Genomic DNA, 22,149 nt, shown 5'->3' with positions numbered 1-22,149 from the left:
CGAATCTTTAGAGACAAGCGGGGAGATACTCGGCTAAGGCACTACTCGCTCTAGTAGTTTGCCTTATCGAGTATGCTCACTCATCTCTAGTGACTGGGCATTGTATATGTAGTGTGAATTCTTAGCTTGCCTTTTACTTTTTACAGTTCCGTATATCTCCTTAACTCAGTAATAAGATGTAAGACAAGTTCCCTCTATATGATCAATTATGATCAAACCTCAATGAGTAGAAAGTTTCAAGAGCTTTCTAGGACAGCTCGATCTTCTGCAGCACCAGTCGTCAGTATGTCATATTGTTGAACCTGACGTCTGCTTGGGTGACATACGCCATCAAAATTGCTTAAGATCAGTGTCTGACATTAGGAAGTAACATTCAAGTCACTCATCAAATTGTTGTAAGATTGTTGAATAGACAGAACTGTCTTTTATGTTCAACTCTCAAGGATTTGAAATGTAAGAGTAATGGATAAGTAGGACTTCAAATTACAGTCAGCGGTATTTTCCTGGGAAATTGCAGTAAAATTTTGCACTTATCTCAGTAGATTTGAACATAGTGTGGGTTATTGTCACTTGTGATATTTTCAACTTCTCTGCACTTTGCTATGTTATGTGCATATACTGTAATTGTGGTAAAGCTAGAACTTTCCAGTTTTTACTTTTTATTTCTTTATTTTATTATATGCAGAAGTTAAGACATTTGAGGTTCTACTGTATCAACACTTAAATCACATCGGATCTCCATGAACTAAAGATATGCTCAATGCCAACCTGCTCTCATCTGTGAAGACAACGGGCCACCACTGGTAGACTTGTCAATTCTGGTGTTCTCTGGGTGAATGCCATTTGAGCTGTATGGTGCTGGGCTTTGACCACAAGTCCCACCACAGGACGTTGGGCCCTCATACTACTCTCATGTACTGAGTAAAGAAATAAACACAAAAGAGGGTGCAAGGAGGTTGCAAGAGGATCTGGATAAGTTTGGGTCAGAAAAATGGCAAATTAGATTTAACACTGATAAATGTAAGGTTTTGCACATGGGCAGAGGAAATACATGTCACCATTACACACTAAATGGGAAATTACTGGGTATTACTGACATGGAAAAGGACTTGGGGGTTTTAGTTAACTGTAAGCTTAACTGGAGCAACCAGTGCCAGGTAGCTGCTGCCAAGGCAAAGAGGATTATAAGGTGCATCAAAAGAGGTCTAGGGGCACATGATAAGAACATTGTTCTTCCTGTTTACTGGTTAGACCACACATGGAATAGTGTGTACAGCTTTGGGCATCGGTACTCAATATGGATATATCAGAGCTTGAGCGGGTACAAAGGTAGGTAACTAAAGTAATAAATGGAATAGGCAGACTACAATACCCAGAGAAGTTATCAAAATTGGAATCATTTAGTTTAGAGAAAGGATGGCTGATATCATGGGACAATACAGAGGACAATACAGAGATCTCTCCCATCATCTGTTTATACCCAGGACTGTGACTATAACAAGGGGGCGCCCTCTACGTCTAGAAGAAATAAGGTTTCTACACCGAAACAGAAGTAGGTTCTTTACGGTAAGAGCAATCACAGCATCGCATTGAATGGCTCTGATTGATTCATTGAGCGCCGGCTTTGATTGGCTGAGCTGCAGTGCTCGAGAACCAATCAGAGGAATCGCTTGCTGGAGGCGGGGTTTTTAAACCCAGTAACCATCAAACGATGCTCTATCAGTGCTGAGGACTGCACGGTAGCCTGCTGGAGTGCTGGAGACCAGCAGGAGGGACCCAGACGGTGTCTGCTAGGTGAGTATAAGACACCCCCAAAAATAAGACCCTGTGCCTCTTTTGAGGCAAAAATTATTATTAGACAGGGTCTTGTTTCCAGGTAAACATGGTACTATGATACTATTTAGCCCCTTGGAGGGCATTTTGTAGAGCTCTGGCAGTGCTTCTCCTGATCCCCCTCATACAAAGGAGCAAATACTGGTTCTGAGGCTGCATTGATGCCCTTCTATGGGCCTGTTCAGCTCTCCTTGTGTAACAGCCGTGTCCTAGTATCTACTCCATGCTCTTGAGACGGTGTGAGAGATGCAGCAAACCTTCTTGCGATGGCACGTATGGATGTGCCATCCTGGAGAAGTAGATCTACCTGTACAACCTGACTAGGCTGCGGGTACTGTCAAATGCTTCTATAATGACAAGGACACTAGCAAATGCCAACTTAAAAAAAAGAATTAGTCAGGAAGGATAAGGAGAGAGGCCACCACTGTTCCCTTTTTTGAATTCTTGCTACTACATAGTAACATATGTGTCATGTTTGCAATGAGTACAAGACGCACCACCCCCATGATGAATGTAGGGTTGTGGTCACAGAGGGAAAAGACTGCAGAGCGGGGTAAAATATACAATCTAAACAAAAGGAGGAAGGGACACCCTGACTACTAGGACAAGAACCGCCCTGCCTAGGTTATCGCGAGGTTATCGCCTCAATAACGGCAGCCCCACGTCTCATGCCTCAGCCACTAACTCTTGCAACTAAAAGAAGGAAAACACGAATGAAGAAAACAAGAGCGCCACTTAGCTTTACAGCAAAACCCTTCCACCATGAATACATCCTCTCCCCCCCAAGACTGAGAAAATGATCAGCAACAACCAAACCCAGAAGACTGAAGACTTAAATAATGACCAAGGCAATGCAACTGGACAGACAGAGTTCTACAAACACCGAGGTAAAATCCACATATGAGACAAGAGAACAAAATCAGCGACAGGGGAAACACTGAGAGAGAACAAACAAACGACCAAAGTAACAACTAAATAACTGAGAAACCACAGAAACATAAACATCAACCTGTCGGACAGACTAGGACAGTGCAGCCAGACCGTCAACGCGCCAAGACCACCGTGCCATGGCTCAATCACAGCCGACAGACCATGACAGTATGTTAGTCTGAAAAAAGACATATGCCCATGTAGTTCAGCCTATTGCCCCCCAATGTTGATGCAGAGGAAGGCAAAACAAAACAATGATATAGAAGCCAATTTTTCTTATTTGAGGGAAAAAAATTCCTTCCGACTCAAAGTCTGGAAATCGGAATAATGCCGGGATCACCAACCCTGCTGAAATTCTGTTGCCTCTCCAGTGCTCTTGTTATCAATTTCATTTACACCACAGCAGGTAAAAGTGATTAACAATCACTTATGCTTACTGGACAATTTGATATCCCTGAAGTTTAAGTGACTTGGGGTTCTACTGTGATGTTTAACCCCTTAAGGACCAGGTTGTTTTGTACCTTAAGGACCAGACACTTTTTAGGGATTTTACCCATGTGATGGTTTTATTGCTCTATTTTTTTCCTTTAGCTACCAAAATTATTTTTGTTGAGTTTTTTTTTCCATGATATATATGACTATTTATTTAATGTCTTTTTTCACTGACTTTCCCCCCCGTTTTTTAGTTTTATTGGGATAAAAAGCTAAAAAAAAGATTTTTTTTTTTTACATTTATAGTTTTTTTAAAATTATTTTTATATTTACACTAAAATACAGTATGGGAATGGGTTCCACTATTTATTTCGGACATTTTGATATATAGTATGTATGGCTTTGGTTTACAGGGCGCATACTGCGACGGTTTTTGTTGGTGTCTGCTTTGTGTTATTCTCTTTCTTATGTATATATTGTTGTTTATTCTGTTATTTTGTTTTACTGATCTATGGAATTGTGTATTTTACTATTTATGTCCCCCATGACGTCATATAAGACCTCTGGGGGACATTCACTTTTTTTTTTCTTTATTTGACATTTTCCTACTGTAGCTGATGCATCCATAGGAGCCCCAGTTACAGGGGAAAGCAACCCGTGTAGTGACATTAATCACTTGCAGAGCTGCCAGGGTCAAGTTTGACCCTCCAGCTCTGCAGTAGCAGGGAATCTCAGGAGGTCACATGACCCCCCGAGGCTCCCGTAGTGAAAGTGCTTGTTACTTTCACTTTCCCCACACAGTGCTCATTGAGCACTGTATATCGGGGAAGCAGAAGGCAAAACGGGTTAAAAACCCCTCCTGCCCTCCGCTCGGGGTTATCAGCTGTCACTAACAGCTGATAACCCGTTCCTGTCTCTGATTGATTGCAAAGCAGGAGACTTAAAGCACCGCCGTAATTTTACTTTGGCTGGTCCTAAACGGGTTAAAGGTGCTTTTACACAGGTCTATAATTGTTTGGATTCCTGTGATGCAGTGAGAATCTGAATGAATGTCGTTCAGTATAAATGCAAGCACCAACCGAACGGTGAATGAGAATCGGTTCGCTTCTCGTTGGTCGTTCAGTTTTGCATGCAGAAAACAAAACTCTGAATCCGCCCATATAAACAGGCAGTCATTCACTTATGAACTACTGCCTGCTTACTGTGAATGGACGGGGGCAACAATCCCCTGCCTTCATTCACTAGCGATAATCGTTCCTGTGCATAAGCTTGGGAATGATTATTGCTGGAATGACCTATCGGTCATCTGTGCCCAATGGTCATACCAGGAGGAACGGATGTCACCAATATACACTAAATGGGGTACTGCTAGGGAAAAGTGAGATGGAAAAAGACCTGGGGGTACTAGTGGACTGTAGACTTAACTGGAGCAATCAATGCCAGTCAGCTGCTGCAAAAGCTAATAAAGTCTTGGGGTGCATTAAAAGAGGTATAGGGGCGAGGGACAAGAACATTATCCTCCCACTATATAAGGCACTTGTCAGGCCTCACATGGAATACTGTGTACAGTTCTGGTCACCGGAGCTCAGGAAAGATGTTACAGTGCTTGAGGGGGTTCATAGAAGAGCAACTAAACTAATACATGGAATGACGGGATTGGAATACCCAGAGAGGCTATCCAAATTGGGATTATTTACTCTAGAAAGAAGACGGCTAAGGGGCGATCAAATAACTATCTATAAATACATGAGGGGACAATACAAGGATCTCTCCCATGATCTGTTTATACTCAGGACTGCGACGGAAACAAGAGGGCATCCGCTACGTCTAGAAGAAAGCAGGTTTCATCGCCAACACAGAAAAGGGTTCTTTACTGTAAGAGCAGTGAGACTGTGAAACTCTCTGCCTGAGGAAGTGGTAATGGCAAAATCCATAGAGGAGTTTAAAAGGGGACTAGATGTCTTTCCAGAGTGGAAGGATATTACAGGATATAAATCTTAGGTTAATTGTTAATCCAGGTATACAGGTAGGTAGGAACTATTTGGGGTTGATCCAGGGATTAGCCTGATTGCCATTAGGGAGTCGGGAAGGAATTTTTTCCCCAAAAGGGCTAATTGGCTTCTGCTCTTGGGGTTTTTTGCCTTCCTCTGGATCAACAACACAGGAGGATAGACAGGCTGGACTAGATGGACATTGTCTTCATTCGGCCTAACGAACTATGTTACTATGAAGCTGGTTTCCTGACCACCTAGCGGAAACAGCCGATGTTGCAGCCTTATGCCGTTTCTGTAATTCACATTGAATTAAATGATGTTAAGCACTATGCTGCACTGTTTCCATAATTCCCATTAACTTCAATGGAAGTTCTGGAAACGGCGTAAGGCCGTTTCTGCAACACCCGGGGGGATGGTTGAGGAACCAGACACAGGTTACTTATCTCCACCAGAAAGGGCTGAAACAGGAATATGCTTTTAAAGGCCCTTTTAAAGTGGATGGTCCTTCGGGAGCAGATGCCCAATAGTTTGTCCAAGTGATCCTATGCTTGTATACAGGATAGGGCATCACTGACTTAATGGCGACAGAGTGGGCCGTGATTTTTCTGGCCAACCCGCCTCCATTCACAGTAAACAGGCAGTCATTCTTAAGTGAATGACTGCCTCTTTACATGGAACAATACGTTGTTCAGATTTCTGTATCCAGAAACTGAACAACGAATGAGAAGCCAACAAATTCTCATTCATCATTCAGTCAGGGCAGCATTTACGCTGAATGCTAATTGTTCAGATTCCCGCTAGATTCAGGAATCTGAACGATTTATTGGCCTGTGTAAAAGGACCCTAAGAGCAATCTGTCAGCTCCTGCTGATCCTCTCCCGGCTCTATCCCATACCTTTTTTTTTTTTTGGCAGTATTTGCGCATCAGCGTATTTCACTGTACTTTTTCTGCACGCAAGGCATGTGCATTTGTGCACTAATTGAAATGGCTAATTAGTCTAATGAGTTCCAGATGTGTTCTTTTCCCTGCACGATTACACAGTGTTTCACGCATCTTCTAACGTACTTTGTGTGCATTTGCGTATCCCCATTGGAGTCACTTTTGGTGCGCGAATGCGCAGGAAAGTAGAGCATATTGCCTTTTTTATTGCCAGGAATGTTCAGGGAAAATACGCAGATGTGAACAAACCCACAGAAATCAATGGGCTCTATTCGCTGTGTTTTATGCACACAAATGCGCCCATGTAAAGTCGGCACTGCCACCCAACGCTTCAAAGTTTCTTTCTGAGCTATGATTTTTACTATCTAAAGAATCAAAAATGAGTGAAGTATTTTCCATTTCATCTCCTCTATTCCCAGTGTTACTACAAGGACTGGGAGGCAGCTTGCTTCAGCAGAAACCTTCCCCCCATTGTTCTGTCTGCAATGAAGATACACTATAAAAGGCTTCTTTAGCTAACCCCACCCTTTTCGTTCTGTCTGCAGCCAAATGTGGAGCAAGACTGGAAGGAATGGTTTCGCCTTTTCTTTGCCAGAGAAACTATTTGTTTCATACAAACAAACTAAACAGATATTAGTATTTTCCAATTTTTTTCTCATTATTTTCTAAGTTTTGTGTCCCTTTAAATGTCTGTTTTAGGCTTGATAACCCGAGATTAACTGCTCTGGAAAGGGCTGTGAATTAACTTCCCCATACGCCAGCAATCATTAACGAAGACTCAGTCATTGTGCCAAGTTTTCGGCTGATTATTCAATTCATTACCCCTGTTTACATTGTGAATTTCACATATTTGTTATGGTAAATGTTTGCTATTTAGTTTCTAAATTGCCCGTGTACGAAATTGAAACTCCTGCGTTAAAGTCTTTTTGTGATGATTAATGTCTTCCTGCATGACAGCCCGGCTTCTGTTCTCCTGTACCTGACGGTCCTCTCGCGGCTCCTGTTATTAGGGCTGTCTTCGCTCTTTACCGGAGTCTGTATTGAAGAGGACATAAATTTGAATTACTGAACCCGTTAGAGAAAAATGGAGAGACAATTTGTGGCTTTCTCATTATTAAAATGATTCTGCTTTCTTGGAATTGCATTTCCAGTCTGGAAGAAACAAGGTCTAATAAACAAGGGTGAGAAATATTCCTTCTGGAAATGGGAACTTGGAGTCATAAATCCCCGACCGACTTTACTTCTCATTCCAGACTAGTTTGTATGCTGCACTAATGTATCTATCAACAATGTATCACATATAATTACTTCCCAGTTTTTACTTCCAGATTAAAAGGGAAGATTAAAGATTTGGTTTTCTCTATCCCATCTGAAACTGTTCCAGTTCAGAACATGTCCAGATTCCGTGACTCACTTCTACCGTTCCGTTAGAAAGTCTACTTTCTGAACATTCAGTTTACAGTTACGTAAAAATATAGAAGAGCTGACTGGCTTTGATGTAGTTAAGCTCAGTTGGGTACTTCTTATAGGGTAGTGTCTACCTATCATCAGTGAGAAATCTGTTGGGCGTTATTGCGAATTGCGCTCTAGAATCTTGGACGCAACTCACATAAAACAGCATATAGAAACCCGGCAGCATGGATAGTGCACATCCTATACTCGTACGTGAAAATAGATAAGGGCTTAAACAGAACATGAAACGCGAAGAATAGAACTCATTGATTTCATTTGTTTTGCACCCGCTCTATTTTGTGTGTGTTTGCACCAAAGAGCCCCTTAGAGGTCTATGGGAGGATTGTAAAAAAAGCACATCTGGACGCGTGCGTTTGCGCTAAACGCTGTGCATGCCCGCGCTCACCAGCATGGCATTAGGCTAATTAGCTATTTAAATCACTGCAGGGTGATTCCCTCGCCTCCATGTGAATGAGTGGTGTCTGCACAAATACGCTTTGTATTCGCGTGGGCATGCATGCAAAATACACTTGTTTATTGCACAAAAAAAGTAAGCAGCAGCGAGCCTATTGCATTGTATGCTCGTCTGTTTAACTCCTAAGAATAGGCGTGCTAAGGCGTGCGTAAAAAAGACATTTGTCCATGTGAAGGAGCCCTTAAAGTGACCCTCCGGTTTGGGGGCAAAATTTGGTCCGGGCATCGGAGAAGAGGGGATATTAACCTCCAGATGTTTTTCTGCTATCCCTCCAATTCACCAGTTTTGTTCTCTATTTTCTGATGCCAAAGATGGCTGTAGCAATTTTGAAAGTATATAATGCACACTTTACACTACTCTCTTATTGGCCAGTGTTGATCACATGAGTAGCTCTTGCGAATCAGAGAGCAGTTATAGTGCTTTAGTAGTCTAACATTACCAATGCACTGTGGGGATTAGGTTGTCTGAAGTTTGTATCGTCTATCTTGGACAGCCAAAAACAGGACCTGGAACCAGAGAATGAGGGAGACGGCAGAGTAGAACAACTGCAGATAGTATATTCCCCTACAGTCCCAGGACAAAATTTTGTCCTGAAATTGGAGGATCACTGTAACGTTATCCCTATCCATGGTATAGGGGATAGCTTTCAGAACGATGGTGTTCCGATCACTGGGACCCCTACAATCCCAAGAATGGGGGCTCCAAAGGTCCACCCTTGAATGGAAGGGCAGTCAAACATGTGAATCGATACTCCATTCATTTCATTGGAACTGCCATACATGACCAAGTTCAAGAACTTGGCTCTCTCAGGCTGTCCAAAATCAATGAATGGAGCATCTGTGTGCATACTCGACCTATGTTCTATTAATTCAGGGACCCTGTTCTTGGGAATGATGGAGGTTCCCAAAGATTGAACCCCCATTGATCATAAGTGGCTAGGCGATATCTTTAAATGTAGGCACAATCCCTTCAATTTAAAGAGTTACTATCATCACACAAAGAAACAGCATATCACTAAGATATGCCATCACTTTGTGATTAGAAGGGTCTGTCTGTGGGGATCTCCATCAATTTTGAGAATCCCATTTACACCTTTTCTCAGCACTGCAGTGCTTCTGGCCATCGGCTGTATAGGACATTGCAGTACAGCACGGTTCAAGTAAATGTTGCCTTGCCACAGTTCCCTGTTCAACTGGGGGCCAGGAGAGTTGCTGAACAGGAAAACTCATTGCAGACAGACCCCTACCAATGTCATCACAGTCCTGTTTTGTGTTGCATGCATTCCTTGACTTGTTGGTGTGAACTGTGTCCTGCGCTGCTTGGATCATTTACCATCCAGGGCACGTTAGGTACTCAGGATCCACCATGGGGCCGTCCCTATTGGAAAAATTGGCCCGCATGCAGGCAGAATTCATGTAGAAGTTGTCATGTGAGCGTAGGGACCCACGAGACAGCAAGGACCCTTGAAGTGGGCTTGTGGGCTTAAGTATCTTAGACAAAATATAAACCAATATCTTGTACCATATCTATCCCATCTGTTTATGCATGCAGGTATGCCAGGAGTGTGTTTTGGACATTTGTGAGTCTGGTTCATGTCTGTTTTTCATTCTATGTCTGATCCACTCATCCTTTAGTTTTTGTTAGTTTGTCCTACCCGTCCGTTGCTGGGCAGATGCACAAGCCTTTCCTGTCTCCTTCGTCCGTTGGTAGGCAGATGTAGGGCCTTTTTTGTCTGACTGTTCCTGCACCTAGCCACTTGTATAACAAGCTGACCCATCCATCCTGGCTGCCCCCATTCCAAGTGTTCTCAAGTTTCCTTTGGCTGTCCGGGACGGACGTAGCAGCAGCTTTTTGTAATCTACACTGGACATACCAAATGCAGCCATCTACTTATCTCCCTTCTAATAGTATCTGATGTAGACAGTTAGTGAGTAGACCAACTGCAGCATCTCCACTAGTCTCTTCTTCCTACCTACTACAGCAGGAGCCTGATGAAGGGTATTTGAGTCAGAACATTCTTGATTAAATGGGATGCATGACTGTATGAGCCAGCAAGTTTTATTGCAGTGGCCAAACAAAGTTCCATTGAGAAATGCAACCCTTGAGAGTGCTGTCCATCATCTTGATTTATGGACAAAGTAGGATCTGCATAATAGTAGTACGTAGCTAAAATATTACTAATGGGTTTATTTGACTGAATTTCAACCAAGGCATTTTGCATTTAATCAATGACCATCAGGGTATGCTCACAACTGGCAGATTTATTGCAAAAAGTTTTTAACTGAGACATCTATTTCATACATCTGAATGGGGTTCTGCAGTGTGTACATAGATTTCTCCAAGCTCCATCCAGATGAATGGGACAGTTGCAGAAACTGCTAGTAAATCTGCTGCGTGTGAGTATTCCCGTGGAGTCTCTATGACAGGTTCTTCATCATGGATATTTGTGTTGTCTCACAGGTAATAGTGGCATCCCAACTTTATGTTTACAGCACTGTTTTCTCCTTTCCATGCAACATAAAAATGTTTGGCTGGCTACAAGGACAGATCAAACTAAACATCTTATGGCTTTTGTACTTTAGTTAAAGCATGTTTATATTATTTCTACTTAGGAGTGGACAGATGAGATTTTCAGTCTGGCAACAAATTTGCTGGCACAGAACATGTCCCGGGATGCATTTCTGGAAAAAGCGTAAGTAGCTTCAATATTTATTGCAAGCAAGGCTGCTACTTTCCAAGATAATTTCCTGGTTCTTATGTTGAATGTTTTAAACTCCATTGTTTATCCTTAAATAAGATGTCACTTTTATAAATATCATTTTTCCTCCTGGAAGTATCTGAGAGTTTGAGAAGTTTCAGGCAGACAGATATGGTGAAATGGAGCATTTGCCTGAGAAATGGATAACTTTACTAATGCACGAACGTAGAAGTGCTGTTTTCAGGTTGTTTTGGATGTAGAAATGGAAGTAGCTTAATGTGTATGGCCAATCTTAAAAGAGTTGTAAACTATCCTTAGGATAGACCATCAATAGTAGATTGGTGGGGTTCCGTCGCCCAGGACCCCTGCCGGTATGCTCATGCACTGATTGCTGCAGGAAGCAGACAGCTCTGTCTCCACTGTAGTGGCCAAGCTTAGTATTGCAGGCCATTCACTTCAATGGGAACTTTGCCTGTAATACCAAGTCTGGCCACTGCAGTGGGAACAAAGCTGTTTGCCTCCTGTAGAAATCAGCTCAGTGTGGAAGCACACTGGCTTGATCAACAGCTGATTGGAAGGTTCCTTGGTGGCAGACCTGTTTATCTACTATTGACGGTTATCAGTACATTTACAGCTGGACAACCAATTTAATTCACAAAATGTTTGAGGTTAATTGTCATTAAAATGTCAATAAACTAAAGAACCTTTTACATGGTCAAATGATTGTGATGAGCATTCATCTAAATATTGGTTCACCTGATTATCTGACATGTGAGGGTGCCAGTGGTACCATAAATGGTCATTTATCAGGTGATCACATATTTTATGTGGCACCAGAAATCATTTGTTTTCAGCAGTGAATCACCCTGCGGACAATAATGCAACTGTATGTGCCCCAACAATTACACTAATGAACTTTGTGGAACATACAGTAGTGCTGATTGTGCTATCCAAATGGGGCTAAACTGATGCCTATCGACTTGCAAAAATGCAGATCGGCACTCGATCCTGGCAGAAAATCTGCTATTGTAAAAGCACCTTAATACAAGGTAAAAGCATTTTAATGTAGTGTTGATGAGAAAATAAAATACTGCCCTCCAGGGAAGTGTCAGAGGAGATCATTTATTATGTAGGCCTCCAGCTATTCCATAGAGTTGTCATTGGAATCTCTGCCCTGACTTTGCTAACTGTGTCCCAGACTACACGGCAAAGCTGACAAATGAGCTGCAGAAAACAGGAAATGTCAACCTATTATATGTGTTCTAGTGGTCAGTTTGAAAAAAAAGGACTTTTTTGCAGGATTTCATTAAATATTTACAGTACTTTGACATAAAAAATTGAAAAGTACCACAAATATATTTGCCCTAGCAAAAACCTGGCTGATATAATATGAAATAACATAATGTTGCCGTACATTCATTTTCAACATTATAGCCATCATGCTGCCTATTGCTTACATTATTGCTACTTTAATATGCTGCAGTGCAAACTGTTACTCTCTGGCTACATATGCCCTCAAGGCGAGTCAAAAATAAGTTGCGAAAAATGATATGATCCCTTTAATAGGCTTCTGGTATCACTGCTTCTGTATAAGGTGTGAGTGCCTGGAGGGATAATTCACAGCAACAGAGCAAAGACCTCAATTTCTATAATGGGCATTCTCAGGAAAGGCTCTATGCAAAATCCTTAACTCATAGTGATACGGAAGACAGTGGCGAAGATGTAACATCAACCGTTTCCAGAAATATATCCTTACCATATGTATGGAGTAGTAACTGCATCTTCTGAAATAAATGATCAGCGAGTCTCCTTAGTGTTCACAAAGTGCGCATCCCATGTAAGTGTCAAAAGTGAAATTTAGGTAATATCAAACCTTCGTTGTATGTCAGAGAAGATCTTGCTTTGGATTTGAACTTGCCAAGTAACTAAGGCCATTGTAGCTATTTGTGTACAAAACGGCCTACAGGTTCTTAAGTAAAATTGGGAAAGGCTAAAGGGTCTTTTAGAATATTCTGCCAGAGGAAATGGAAAATCGCATTGGGAAATAATACAAGTACAATTCTCAGAAAAAGATATTAGTCAACTTATATTGCCCAGCTCAATCTATGATGTCTTCCCTTTGGCTTATTAGTACATTCTGGTGTACATGTGTCTTCCCTAAAATACTTAGCAGTCATAATGTGCGCAATATTTATGTATAGGTTAGTAATGTAGTACAGTTGATTTTGCATTTCCTTCATTGCTTCTTTTGAAAGACATGATATGTCTTTGCCACAGGTGTAATTATAGAGGATGCACCCGGGCCCAGGAGCCTAATGGGACCCATAAGGCCTCTCTTCTTCATATAGGGAGCCCAGGACTATGAATAAAGCATTATAGTCGGGGGCCCTGTTACAGGTTTTGCTTTGGGGCCCAGAAGCTTCAAGTTACGGCGCTGTGTTAAGGGGTTAAGAGAAATTGGGGGACCCCAAGATAAACTTTTGCACCCGGACCCTTGAGCCTTTAGCTACCCCCCTGGTCCTTGCAGTCCTAGAAGTAATCCTTTTATAGAGTTAGAACAACAATGATAAGAGGACTAGGCTGCAGTAAGGAAGGTACAGTAGATCCCTATCGCTGTATGAGTCCTTAAAGGATTTATTCAATATATTACATATTGGGGCAGTGGGTGGGAATCACATTTTTAAAAAACTATGCTCACCTATTCTTTGACCCGCTGCTCTCCCACTGCCACTGTCATCCTCCTATCAATTTTGCTTTACTCTGGCTATGGCGGACATTTGCTTGTTTACCCAAATGACTGCTGAAGCCAATGACAGGCCGTGGTTGGAACATAATCAGGGATGTTCTGTAAACAAGCCTAGGACTCTACATTACAAGCCCATGTGCCCTGTTTACAAAATGTCACCAGGGCCAGGAGTCCCATTGACCTCACGCATCACATGATGTGGTGTTAGAGTGCCGAATGGGTGCTCTGGTGCAACAGTTAGCTATTTAATGAATTATTAGTTGGGGCACTATGGAGTTAAATTTAAAAACATAAATAAATTAGAAAAGCCATTTGGGTAGGTTCACACATAGCATTTTAATGCAGATCCACACCAAAATTCACATCAAAGTCTGCACCATTTGATTAAGATGTTGATGCGGATTCACGCCAGATTTCACCCTTTCAACAGATACACCAGTTGTTTGGATTTTGATGAGCTTTCTGGTGCGGATTTTCTACTGCGGAAGATCTGTACCAATTGTACTACATGTGGACGTACCCTTAAGCAGAATTAGGGCAGTGGTTAATAGCAGCCTTTAGGCCCAATGCCCATGGGCACGCACTGATTCCATCTGCTGAATCCCACAGCGGAAACCAGCTGTGCACGCAGACATGGACAGAAAAATAAATTTTCTTACCTGTGCAGATCCGGCACTGGTCTCCTCCATGCCGGCCGTTTCTTTCTTCATTACGGCACTTTTTTTTCTAATCTCCTGCTTTCCCGCGGATCCTCGACACGTCCACAGTGAAAGCTGTGGCTGTGCCGCAGATCGGATGGCTTCCATTCACTTCAATAGGGCTTGGCCATTCATAGAATTCTATGAATGGTCAGGTGCTGCCTGTGATTGGCTGAGTGCTGTGAACAATCACAGGCAGCACTCAGCTGTCATTCAATCAATGTCTGAGAGCTGCCTGTGATTGGTTGAGTACTCAGCCAATCAGATACAGCCCTTTTTAGCAGATGCGGATTTTAAATTCCCGACTGCTGAAAGAGCTTCAGAACAGTGCAGAGGGAAGACAGGCTAGACGCACCTGAGCCCCGGCAACTGAGGACCAGTGGGTATATATATATTTTTTTTTTAACACATTGTAAGAATAATTTTCAGGGAAGAGCTTATATTTAAAGCCCTTCCCTGAAAATCCCTGCAGGTCTTGCCAGCAGCCCATTGCTTTCAATGGGACTGCAGAAGTGGCGATCCTCTGCCACAGCTGTCACAGGGGATTCTTTACTTCCCACGGGGAGCCCGCTTGTCACTGCATACTGTGACAGTGCTGTCACAGTGTTCAGTGAAAAAGGGACTCCCTGCTGGGGAATATGTACATGGCAGCAACGGAGAGGTAAGTATATGTATATTATTAAAATATTTTTTACACAGAGATGATTTTTCAGGGAAGGGCTTATATTTAAAGCCCTTCCCCGAAAATCACTGCAGGGGTTGCTGGCAGCCCATTGCTTTCAAGGCAATGGGTACGGACCTGCATTCACTCGTGTTTGTGCATATACGTGCATGTGCGACTTTGTGCGCACCTATATACGGCACATGCACATGCTCGTGTGAATGCACCTTGACAGATACACTTCAGGGTGACAAAATATTCCCAGCAATGCTTGTATAATCTCCCTCTTATATTTGTTCCTACTCTGTATCATATTGCAATCAAATCAGAGAAATGCATAATCTGTCTACATATGTTTGAGGAGATTAGCCATGTCCCCTCTCCTCTTCAGGATCCTCTATCTGCCTGTAAGTGAAGTGGCTGCAGAAGGAGCCTCTCCCCACTGCTCTGCCTGCAAGCAGAGAGGAACAATAGTAAGCCCCACCCATGGCTGAATGCCAGCTCTAAAGTGTCTGCCAAGAAATTAGCGTGTTCTCTGCAAGATTTCTACAAGACTCTTTGCTTCATGAACATGAAAAACATCCCACAGATTGAAGTTTGGACAAATAGTTTGGACAGATTGAAGTTTATCTGCTGTTTAGTTTTATTCTTCATTTCAATTTTTCAATTTGTGCATTTGAGTTTTTATTGATGTAGAATACGTCTATAGTTTCAGTACCTCACGCGGGCCAGTGAGCGCTACAAAAAAAATTAAAGTCTTAAAATCAAAATAATTTCTAGACAACCCATACAACGAAAGTGTTAAATATCTTATTGTAAAGAGGACCAATATACCCGGCAACAAGAGTCTGACCGCGGTATGACGTTATCAGTCATATGCTAAAATTGCCATGTTGCTCTGGTTTCTGGCATGGAGAGGTCAAATCACTGAAAAAGAATTGAAAATATAACTTTCATTATTCTAAGATTAAAAAAGGGCGAATATACTAAGGGTGCCTACCTACTAGCGATATTTTTTTCTTGCGATGCGAGAGCGATAATTATGAAACCAATGATTTTCTATGGTTTTATACTCATTTGCCTTTTTCCACTGCAGCCTCGCAGCGCGGAGAAAAAAAAACTGCGATAGCCCCATTGAAAACATAGGGAGTGCATCACAGACTTCTGCCACAGCTGTGACAGCCGTGACAGCTGTAGCAGGGGATTCCCTCATCCCTCACAGCTGTAGCAGAAGTCAAGGAGGCTATCCCATTACTTTCAATGGGGTTGGCGCTGATGAATTGATGAATGGCTGTGCATTGCCTGTGATTAGTTGAGTGCTCAGCCAATCAGCACAGACCTTTCAGCTGGAGGATGTGCCTGAGTGGCAGAGAGATGAGTATATAATTTTTTTTTCACCAGCTAGGGATGATTTTCAGGGAAGTGCTTATATTTCAAGCCCTTCCCCGAAAATCCTCCCTGCAGGGGTTGCCTGCAACCCACTACTTTCAATGGGGCCGCAGCAGCACCCACCCCATTGTAAGCAATGGGATAGCATCCTGGGCTTCTGCCACAACTGTCACAGCTGTGGCAGAAGTCCGCGATATACTCACTATGTTTTCAATGGAGCTGGCACTGCTGCTGCCGGCCCCATCGAAAGCATTTAGCAATATTGCAGAGTTTTCTTTGCACTGCAAGGCGTGTGTTTTCACTCGCATTTGCAACTCAAGAAAAAAAAAAAAACATATATCTATATCCTCATATGTAATCCGGATTTATAAATATCCACCAAAGTTACTTCAGACCGAGGGTTTATACAGAGGGACTACCGTGTTTCCCCAAAAATAAAACACTGTGTTATATTATTTTTTTTGCCCCCCAAAAAATCACAGTTTCTTAATTTCGAGGGGTGTCTTATTACTTACCTAGCAGGCGCTGCTTGGGTCCCTCTCGCTTGGCTGCAGTGCTCAGGTGGTTCCTTGTAGTTCTCAGCACTGAGCGAGCATTCTCTTCCTGGTAACAAGGCTTGAATACCCCGCCTCCAGCAAGAGATTGCTGTGATTGGTTCAAGAACACCGCCTCAGCCAATCAGAGCAGGCGCTCGATTAACCAATCTCAGCCATTCATTGAATAATGACCATATTGATTATGTATTGAATGGATTTTCAGTTGTAGAAATTTCTGCAACAAACCCGCCAAATATGAAAATGACCTGAAGAAGCAATAAAAATAAATAAATCTTGTTATTTGTTTAGCGCCAACTTATTCCACAGCGCTTTCAGGTATTTATTACCACACCACCAAGTTGGGTACTCATTTTACCGACCTCAGAAGGATGGAACCTTAAGCTGGTTACCGTAACCACGTGGGGATTAAACTACCAACCTTCAGGTTGTGAGGGAGAGCTTAGGATTGCATTTCTGCTGCCTTAACACTCTGTGCCACACAAGGCTCTAGTTATTAACATGTGACAGTTATCAGTTATCACAAAACTTGTTATTGCGGATCGGTTTACATGTTCATACATGATTTTTTTCCCCCTTTTTTATTTCATCAAGTGCACTTTTTTTGCAAGAAGACCAGTAATATGAGAAATACTCTACTGGTCTATTGTACGCGAACATAAAACCACTATAAAGAGATGCAGGCTTCTCAGGGGGACTATAATAGTTACACCATTATATTGTATTGAGTAAAGCTGGAATTCAAGGATGACATGAATGTGAAATCTAAGCTGGCATCCGACACTGGCCGCCTTGTGCTTTCGTGACATTCTAAGTATGACTCAACTATTTCCCTGCCACAATGAAATAACGCAGGGCTTTGTAACACATATCCTGTCCTACTTTCTGTACATGATTAAAAGGTCAATTATGAAGAACAGGTTGAAGATGGCACAGTCAGCGGGTTACACAAACTATGAGAAAGCGCCCTTCAACAAACGTAGCAGTTCTAGTTCATCAATGCCGAACAGCCGAGTCCGTAGTGCCGTGCTACCACTGTGTGATGACTGTTGCCTTCTATGACTCTACAAATAAACCTCCGCATGGAAACGGTTAAATAAAAAATTCAGCTCCAATGGTCCTTTTCTAAGGGCCAATTAACGGTCCCAAACATTTCTTAGAACACTTCTTCACCCAACAATCAGGACGTTTGGAAGGTCCAACAATCAGCCAGTGATTGAGCAAACCTTTGATTTTGGCTGATTGTTCAATTTCAGAGAGTATAAAATTGTTTTCTGACCGGCTGTACGGTTCCCGATGTGAACGGAGAGATGTACTGCCAGCCTACGGGGGCGAATGACCATAATTAAAATCGTTTGCCCTCATAGGACGCTTCTAGGCCCGCATGAAAAAAAAGGAAATGAGCGCCAATCCACATGTGCTTCAATCAGCGCCTGGTAGATTTTGCCAAAATCTTGACCGGTCCAAAGAAACATAAAGCCTTGATCACACAGTTAGGGCTCCTTCCCACAAGTGTAAGCGCAGATACGCTCACGATAGCACAGCTTTTTGCGCTGTTATGGGCATGCTATCACACATATATCAGGCTGAGTGTCCACGGGCAGGACGGAATATCACTAACGATATTCTGCCGCGGGGGATCACTAATATTACCGCGATTTTCCGCACGTTTTTCCGTGATGAACCTATCTTACTGATAGATTTATCATGGAGAATCGCGTCATGCCGTGTTTTGTTAGTCGCGAGGGATTTTTTCTACTCGTTTATATTGGGATGCGCTTTCCATAGTAATCCTATGGAAGGCGTGTCATGCGTGCTAGGCGTGCGATTTATCTCCGTGGTTCACGCTATGACAAATTGCCTGTGACCGTCAGCCCTAACTCCATGGGGACTATGCCAGGATTGAAAAGGCTGTGCAGCTTAATTAGCTCTGATTACTTTGTGAAACTGCGTAGTTCATTGTACAATTTCACGGGGATCGGGTGCGCAAATGCGCACAAAAATCAAGCACGGCCCTCTTTTTGCACCTGCGAAATGCACGCACACAAGTGAAAGTGTGCATGGACCCATTGAAAACACCTCTATAACACTATGTGGGATACAGAATATGGCAGCACCCAAAGTACACACGGCTCTGTGCAAAAACCAAAAATATAGCAAGCATAGTATGATTATAGTCTACTTACATTTAAACACTAGAATCTTAGTAAGATTGTAGGCACATCGGTATCAGAGGCATTATGGTGAGGCTTTGTTGCCAATTTCATTACATTGGATTAGAGGCATAGTTCTTCATTAAGACGATGGACATGGCAGAACTCAAGTGGGCCTTCTTTTAAGTCAATGAGGCCTTTTTGGCACTAGTAGTATAGGTTATATAATGTATTGTTACTGCATTGTGCCCTTCTTCATAAGCAGGAGACAAGATGCAGATGTTAGGAGAGCCTAAGGGCTCCTTCAGACGGACGCATGCGCAGTTGTGCACACTTCAGCGCAACGTATTTGCACTGTTGACGAGGATTTTGTGCGAGCGTATTGGTGCATTTTACTGTACTTTTGTGCACGCATGGCATGTTCCCATGGGCACAGGACACCATCTGCCATGATTTAAGTTAAAAGGCTATGTAGCCTGATGAGGTCCAGATATATTTTTTTTTTCATGTAATTGCGTAGCGTATTGCGCATTTGCATGCATATTGATGTTACCATGTGGCCCTGGCTTGTTGTCCGTCTGTCGGTTGTGCGAGTGGCTGGTCGGCACGGTGCGCGCGCTCGTGGGTCCGGGCGGCGCCGCGCGCCTGTGATCACGATCCGTTCATGAGCTCCTGTATACTGGATTCTGCTGGGAGGTAGTGCCTCCCATTCTCCGCCCTTTGGCGGAGGCTTCTGTTTATAAGGCTGGCAGTGAGGTACATTCACTGTCAGTTATTGGTTTCCTTCAGGTTCATAGCTAGTCTTCATCTGTAGGTCTTCTTCTTCTGTCAGCTTGTCTGCTATTTGGTTTCCATCTGCCAGGTTGTTCCATCTATCTCGGTCCTATCAAGTATTTTTTCGTGCTGGTTCTTTTACATCTGCCTGTCCTGTCGGTAGTCTACCCATTTCTTCCAGGTACGCCAGCGCTCCTTCTTGGTTCCTAGATAGCGTAGGGACCGTCGCCCAGTTGCTCCTCTGGGGTTAATCAGGAGTGGAGGCAAGTAGGCAGGGATAGGGGTTGCAGGTAAGATCCAGGGTAACCCGGGCTGGCGTATCCAGGGTAGATTACTGTTACAATTGAGTGCTGATTTCCGCACCTCCCATTAACTTATATTTCATGCACAAATGTGCACAAAAATAGAGCATGCTGCGGTTTTATTGACGCACACGCACAAAAAAACAAATTAGGACAAACCCATTGAAATTAATGGGTTCTATTATCTGCGTATTGGGTGAGAATATCCCCCTGTCTGAAGGAGCCCTAACCTGTACAACAATGTGAACACATCTTTATTGGATTCTTACAACTGTGTAAGGCCGGGCTCAGATAGCCGTAATCTTGGCATGTATGCACGCGTTATATGCACCAAGGTAGAACACGCTGCAATTTTTTTTGAGCGCCAACATGGGAGGCTATGGGACATTGGTACAGCGGATTACGTACACAAAACCCACGCATGTAATATGCTGTGCCCATACGCTCCTCCAAGCCCATCCTTAAACATTGGATATAACAATTATTTTTCCTATACAATTCTCTCTACGATTTAAATATTATTTAACAATACTTTATCATATACCTAAAAATTTAAACATGTTGTATGAAAAACAAACTTACTTACCCCAAAATGTAAAAAGTCCAATACAACTACATTGAACTTAGAGCAATGCATCCAAAAACTTTTTGTGCACTGTTAAAGGGTTAACGTTATGTTATTTTTGTGGAGCCAAAATTGTCCTAATGTATGGGTAACTCTTCAGGGCACCACTGGTAATAATCAAGGAGCGGGAGGAAAGGCACCATATCACGGGGCCATTTTAAAGTGCTTTTGATTTTGGAGTCATGAGAAGTGGCCTTATGGGTGATTTTTTTTAAAGAAATTCAAATTTTGGCATGTGTTTTACATGGGTGCTTTGTGTATTTATCTACAAATAAGTAATTTAGAGGGAGGTTTCACATCTACGCCCGGGGTTCTGCTCTCCTGCTCCATTCAGGGAGCAGCAAAAGGGGAATCTCCTGGCCGAACAGCTCAGAGCCAAGCAGTGCCAAATGGACTCTTAGACTATAATGGGGTCTGTTCAATTTCCACTCGGCTGCCCTACTTTTAGTTAGAAGAAATCCTCTGCATCCAGCACTTTTTTCCTCCAGTATTTTGTGCCGGATCTGTGGTGGAAGAGCGTTGCACAAATATTAGTCTTTTTTTACTCTGAGTTCTAAACTACCTCTGGCAGCAATTACATTGGAATAACAGCTTGTTGGGATCTTCAAGCTCTGGGTTTACATTGGCCAAGCGGGAACATATCATTCGGAGATCTCCATTCTACCACTTGGTGAGTTTAGTCTGGTACCAATGAAGGAAAATCCTAATTCGACCATATACCATAACAATGAGCAACTGTAAACTTCCAGTTAAAGAGGTCTTCCCACTCCTAAAAAACATAATGTTACCGCATGTCGTAAATAATCTACCTTATACCTTCATTGCTATACTGCAAGATTTCATCTCTGCCATCACAGCTGTTCAGTTTTTCTGATGAACAGCCAGTTTGTTTGCATTGTTAGCTTCCTGCCAATTTCATTTCCCGATCCAGCAAAGTTCAACTCCAATGATAGTTCTGGCATCTTGGTGGGCACAGGCGCAAAAGATGGATTGTATAATGGCATGCCCATGCGCAGGTTGTATTCCTGGCTGGGTGTGTGCCAGGGATTATACAGCCCCAAACAGAGCAGTGAGCCGACCAATGAACGTACATCACTAGTGACTACTGAATGAAGCTGACATGCGAGACGTCACCGGAAAGCCTGTAATCATGAAAGATCCAAGTCATGTGACCATGTCTTGGATCTGAAGATCTAGAAAATGGCTGGTAGGTAGAAATGAGCAAGCATACCCGCTAAGGACAATTGCTCGATGGAGCATTGTCCTTAGCGAGTACCTGCCCAATCGGAAGAAAAGGTTCGGCTGCCGGCACGGGTGAGAGGTGAGTTACGGCAGTGAGCATGGGGGAGCGGAGGGGAGAGAGGGAGAGAGAGATCTCCCCTCTGTTCCTCCCTGCTCTCCCCCGCTGCTCCCCACCCGCCGCCGGCAGCCGAACCTTTTCTTCCGAACGGGCAGGTACTCGCTAAGGATAATGCTCGATCGCGTAATTGCCC

The 22,149-nt window shown here is 42.9% G+C and overlaps 1 protein-coding gene across 1 annotated transcript in view; it reads left to right on the top strand.

Moving 5' to 3' along the window:
* PLCB1 (phospholipase C beta 1) overlaps positions 1–22,149 on the top strand; it is a 630,414-nt gene that overhangs the window by 336,692 nt on the left and 271,573 nt on the right. Inside the window, exon 5 of the mRNA XM_066595662.1 lies at positions 10,669–10,748. Within this exon, the coding sequence (XP_066451759.1) occupies positions 10,669–10,748 (80 nt within the window). The remainder of the gene's footprint in view (positions 1–10,668; positions 10,749–22,149) is intronic.

This window comes from Eleutherodactylus coqui, chromosome 3 (assembly GCF_035609145.1).
Source record: "Eleutherodactylus coqui strain aEleCoq1 chromosome 3, aEleCoq1.hap1, whole genome shotgun sequence".
Lineage (NCBI taxonomy): Eukaryota > Metazoa > Chordata > Amphibia > Anura > Eleutherodactylidae > Eleutherodactylus > Eleutherodactylus coqui.
The sequence above is the reverse complement of the archived record's forward strand: the minus strand, read 5'-3'. Positions and strand labels throughout refer to the sequence as shown.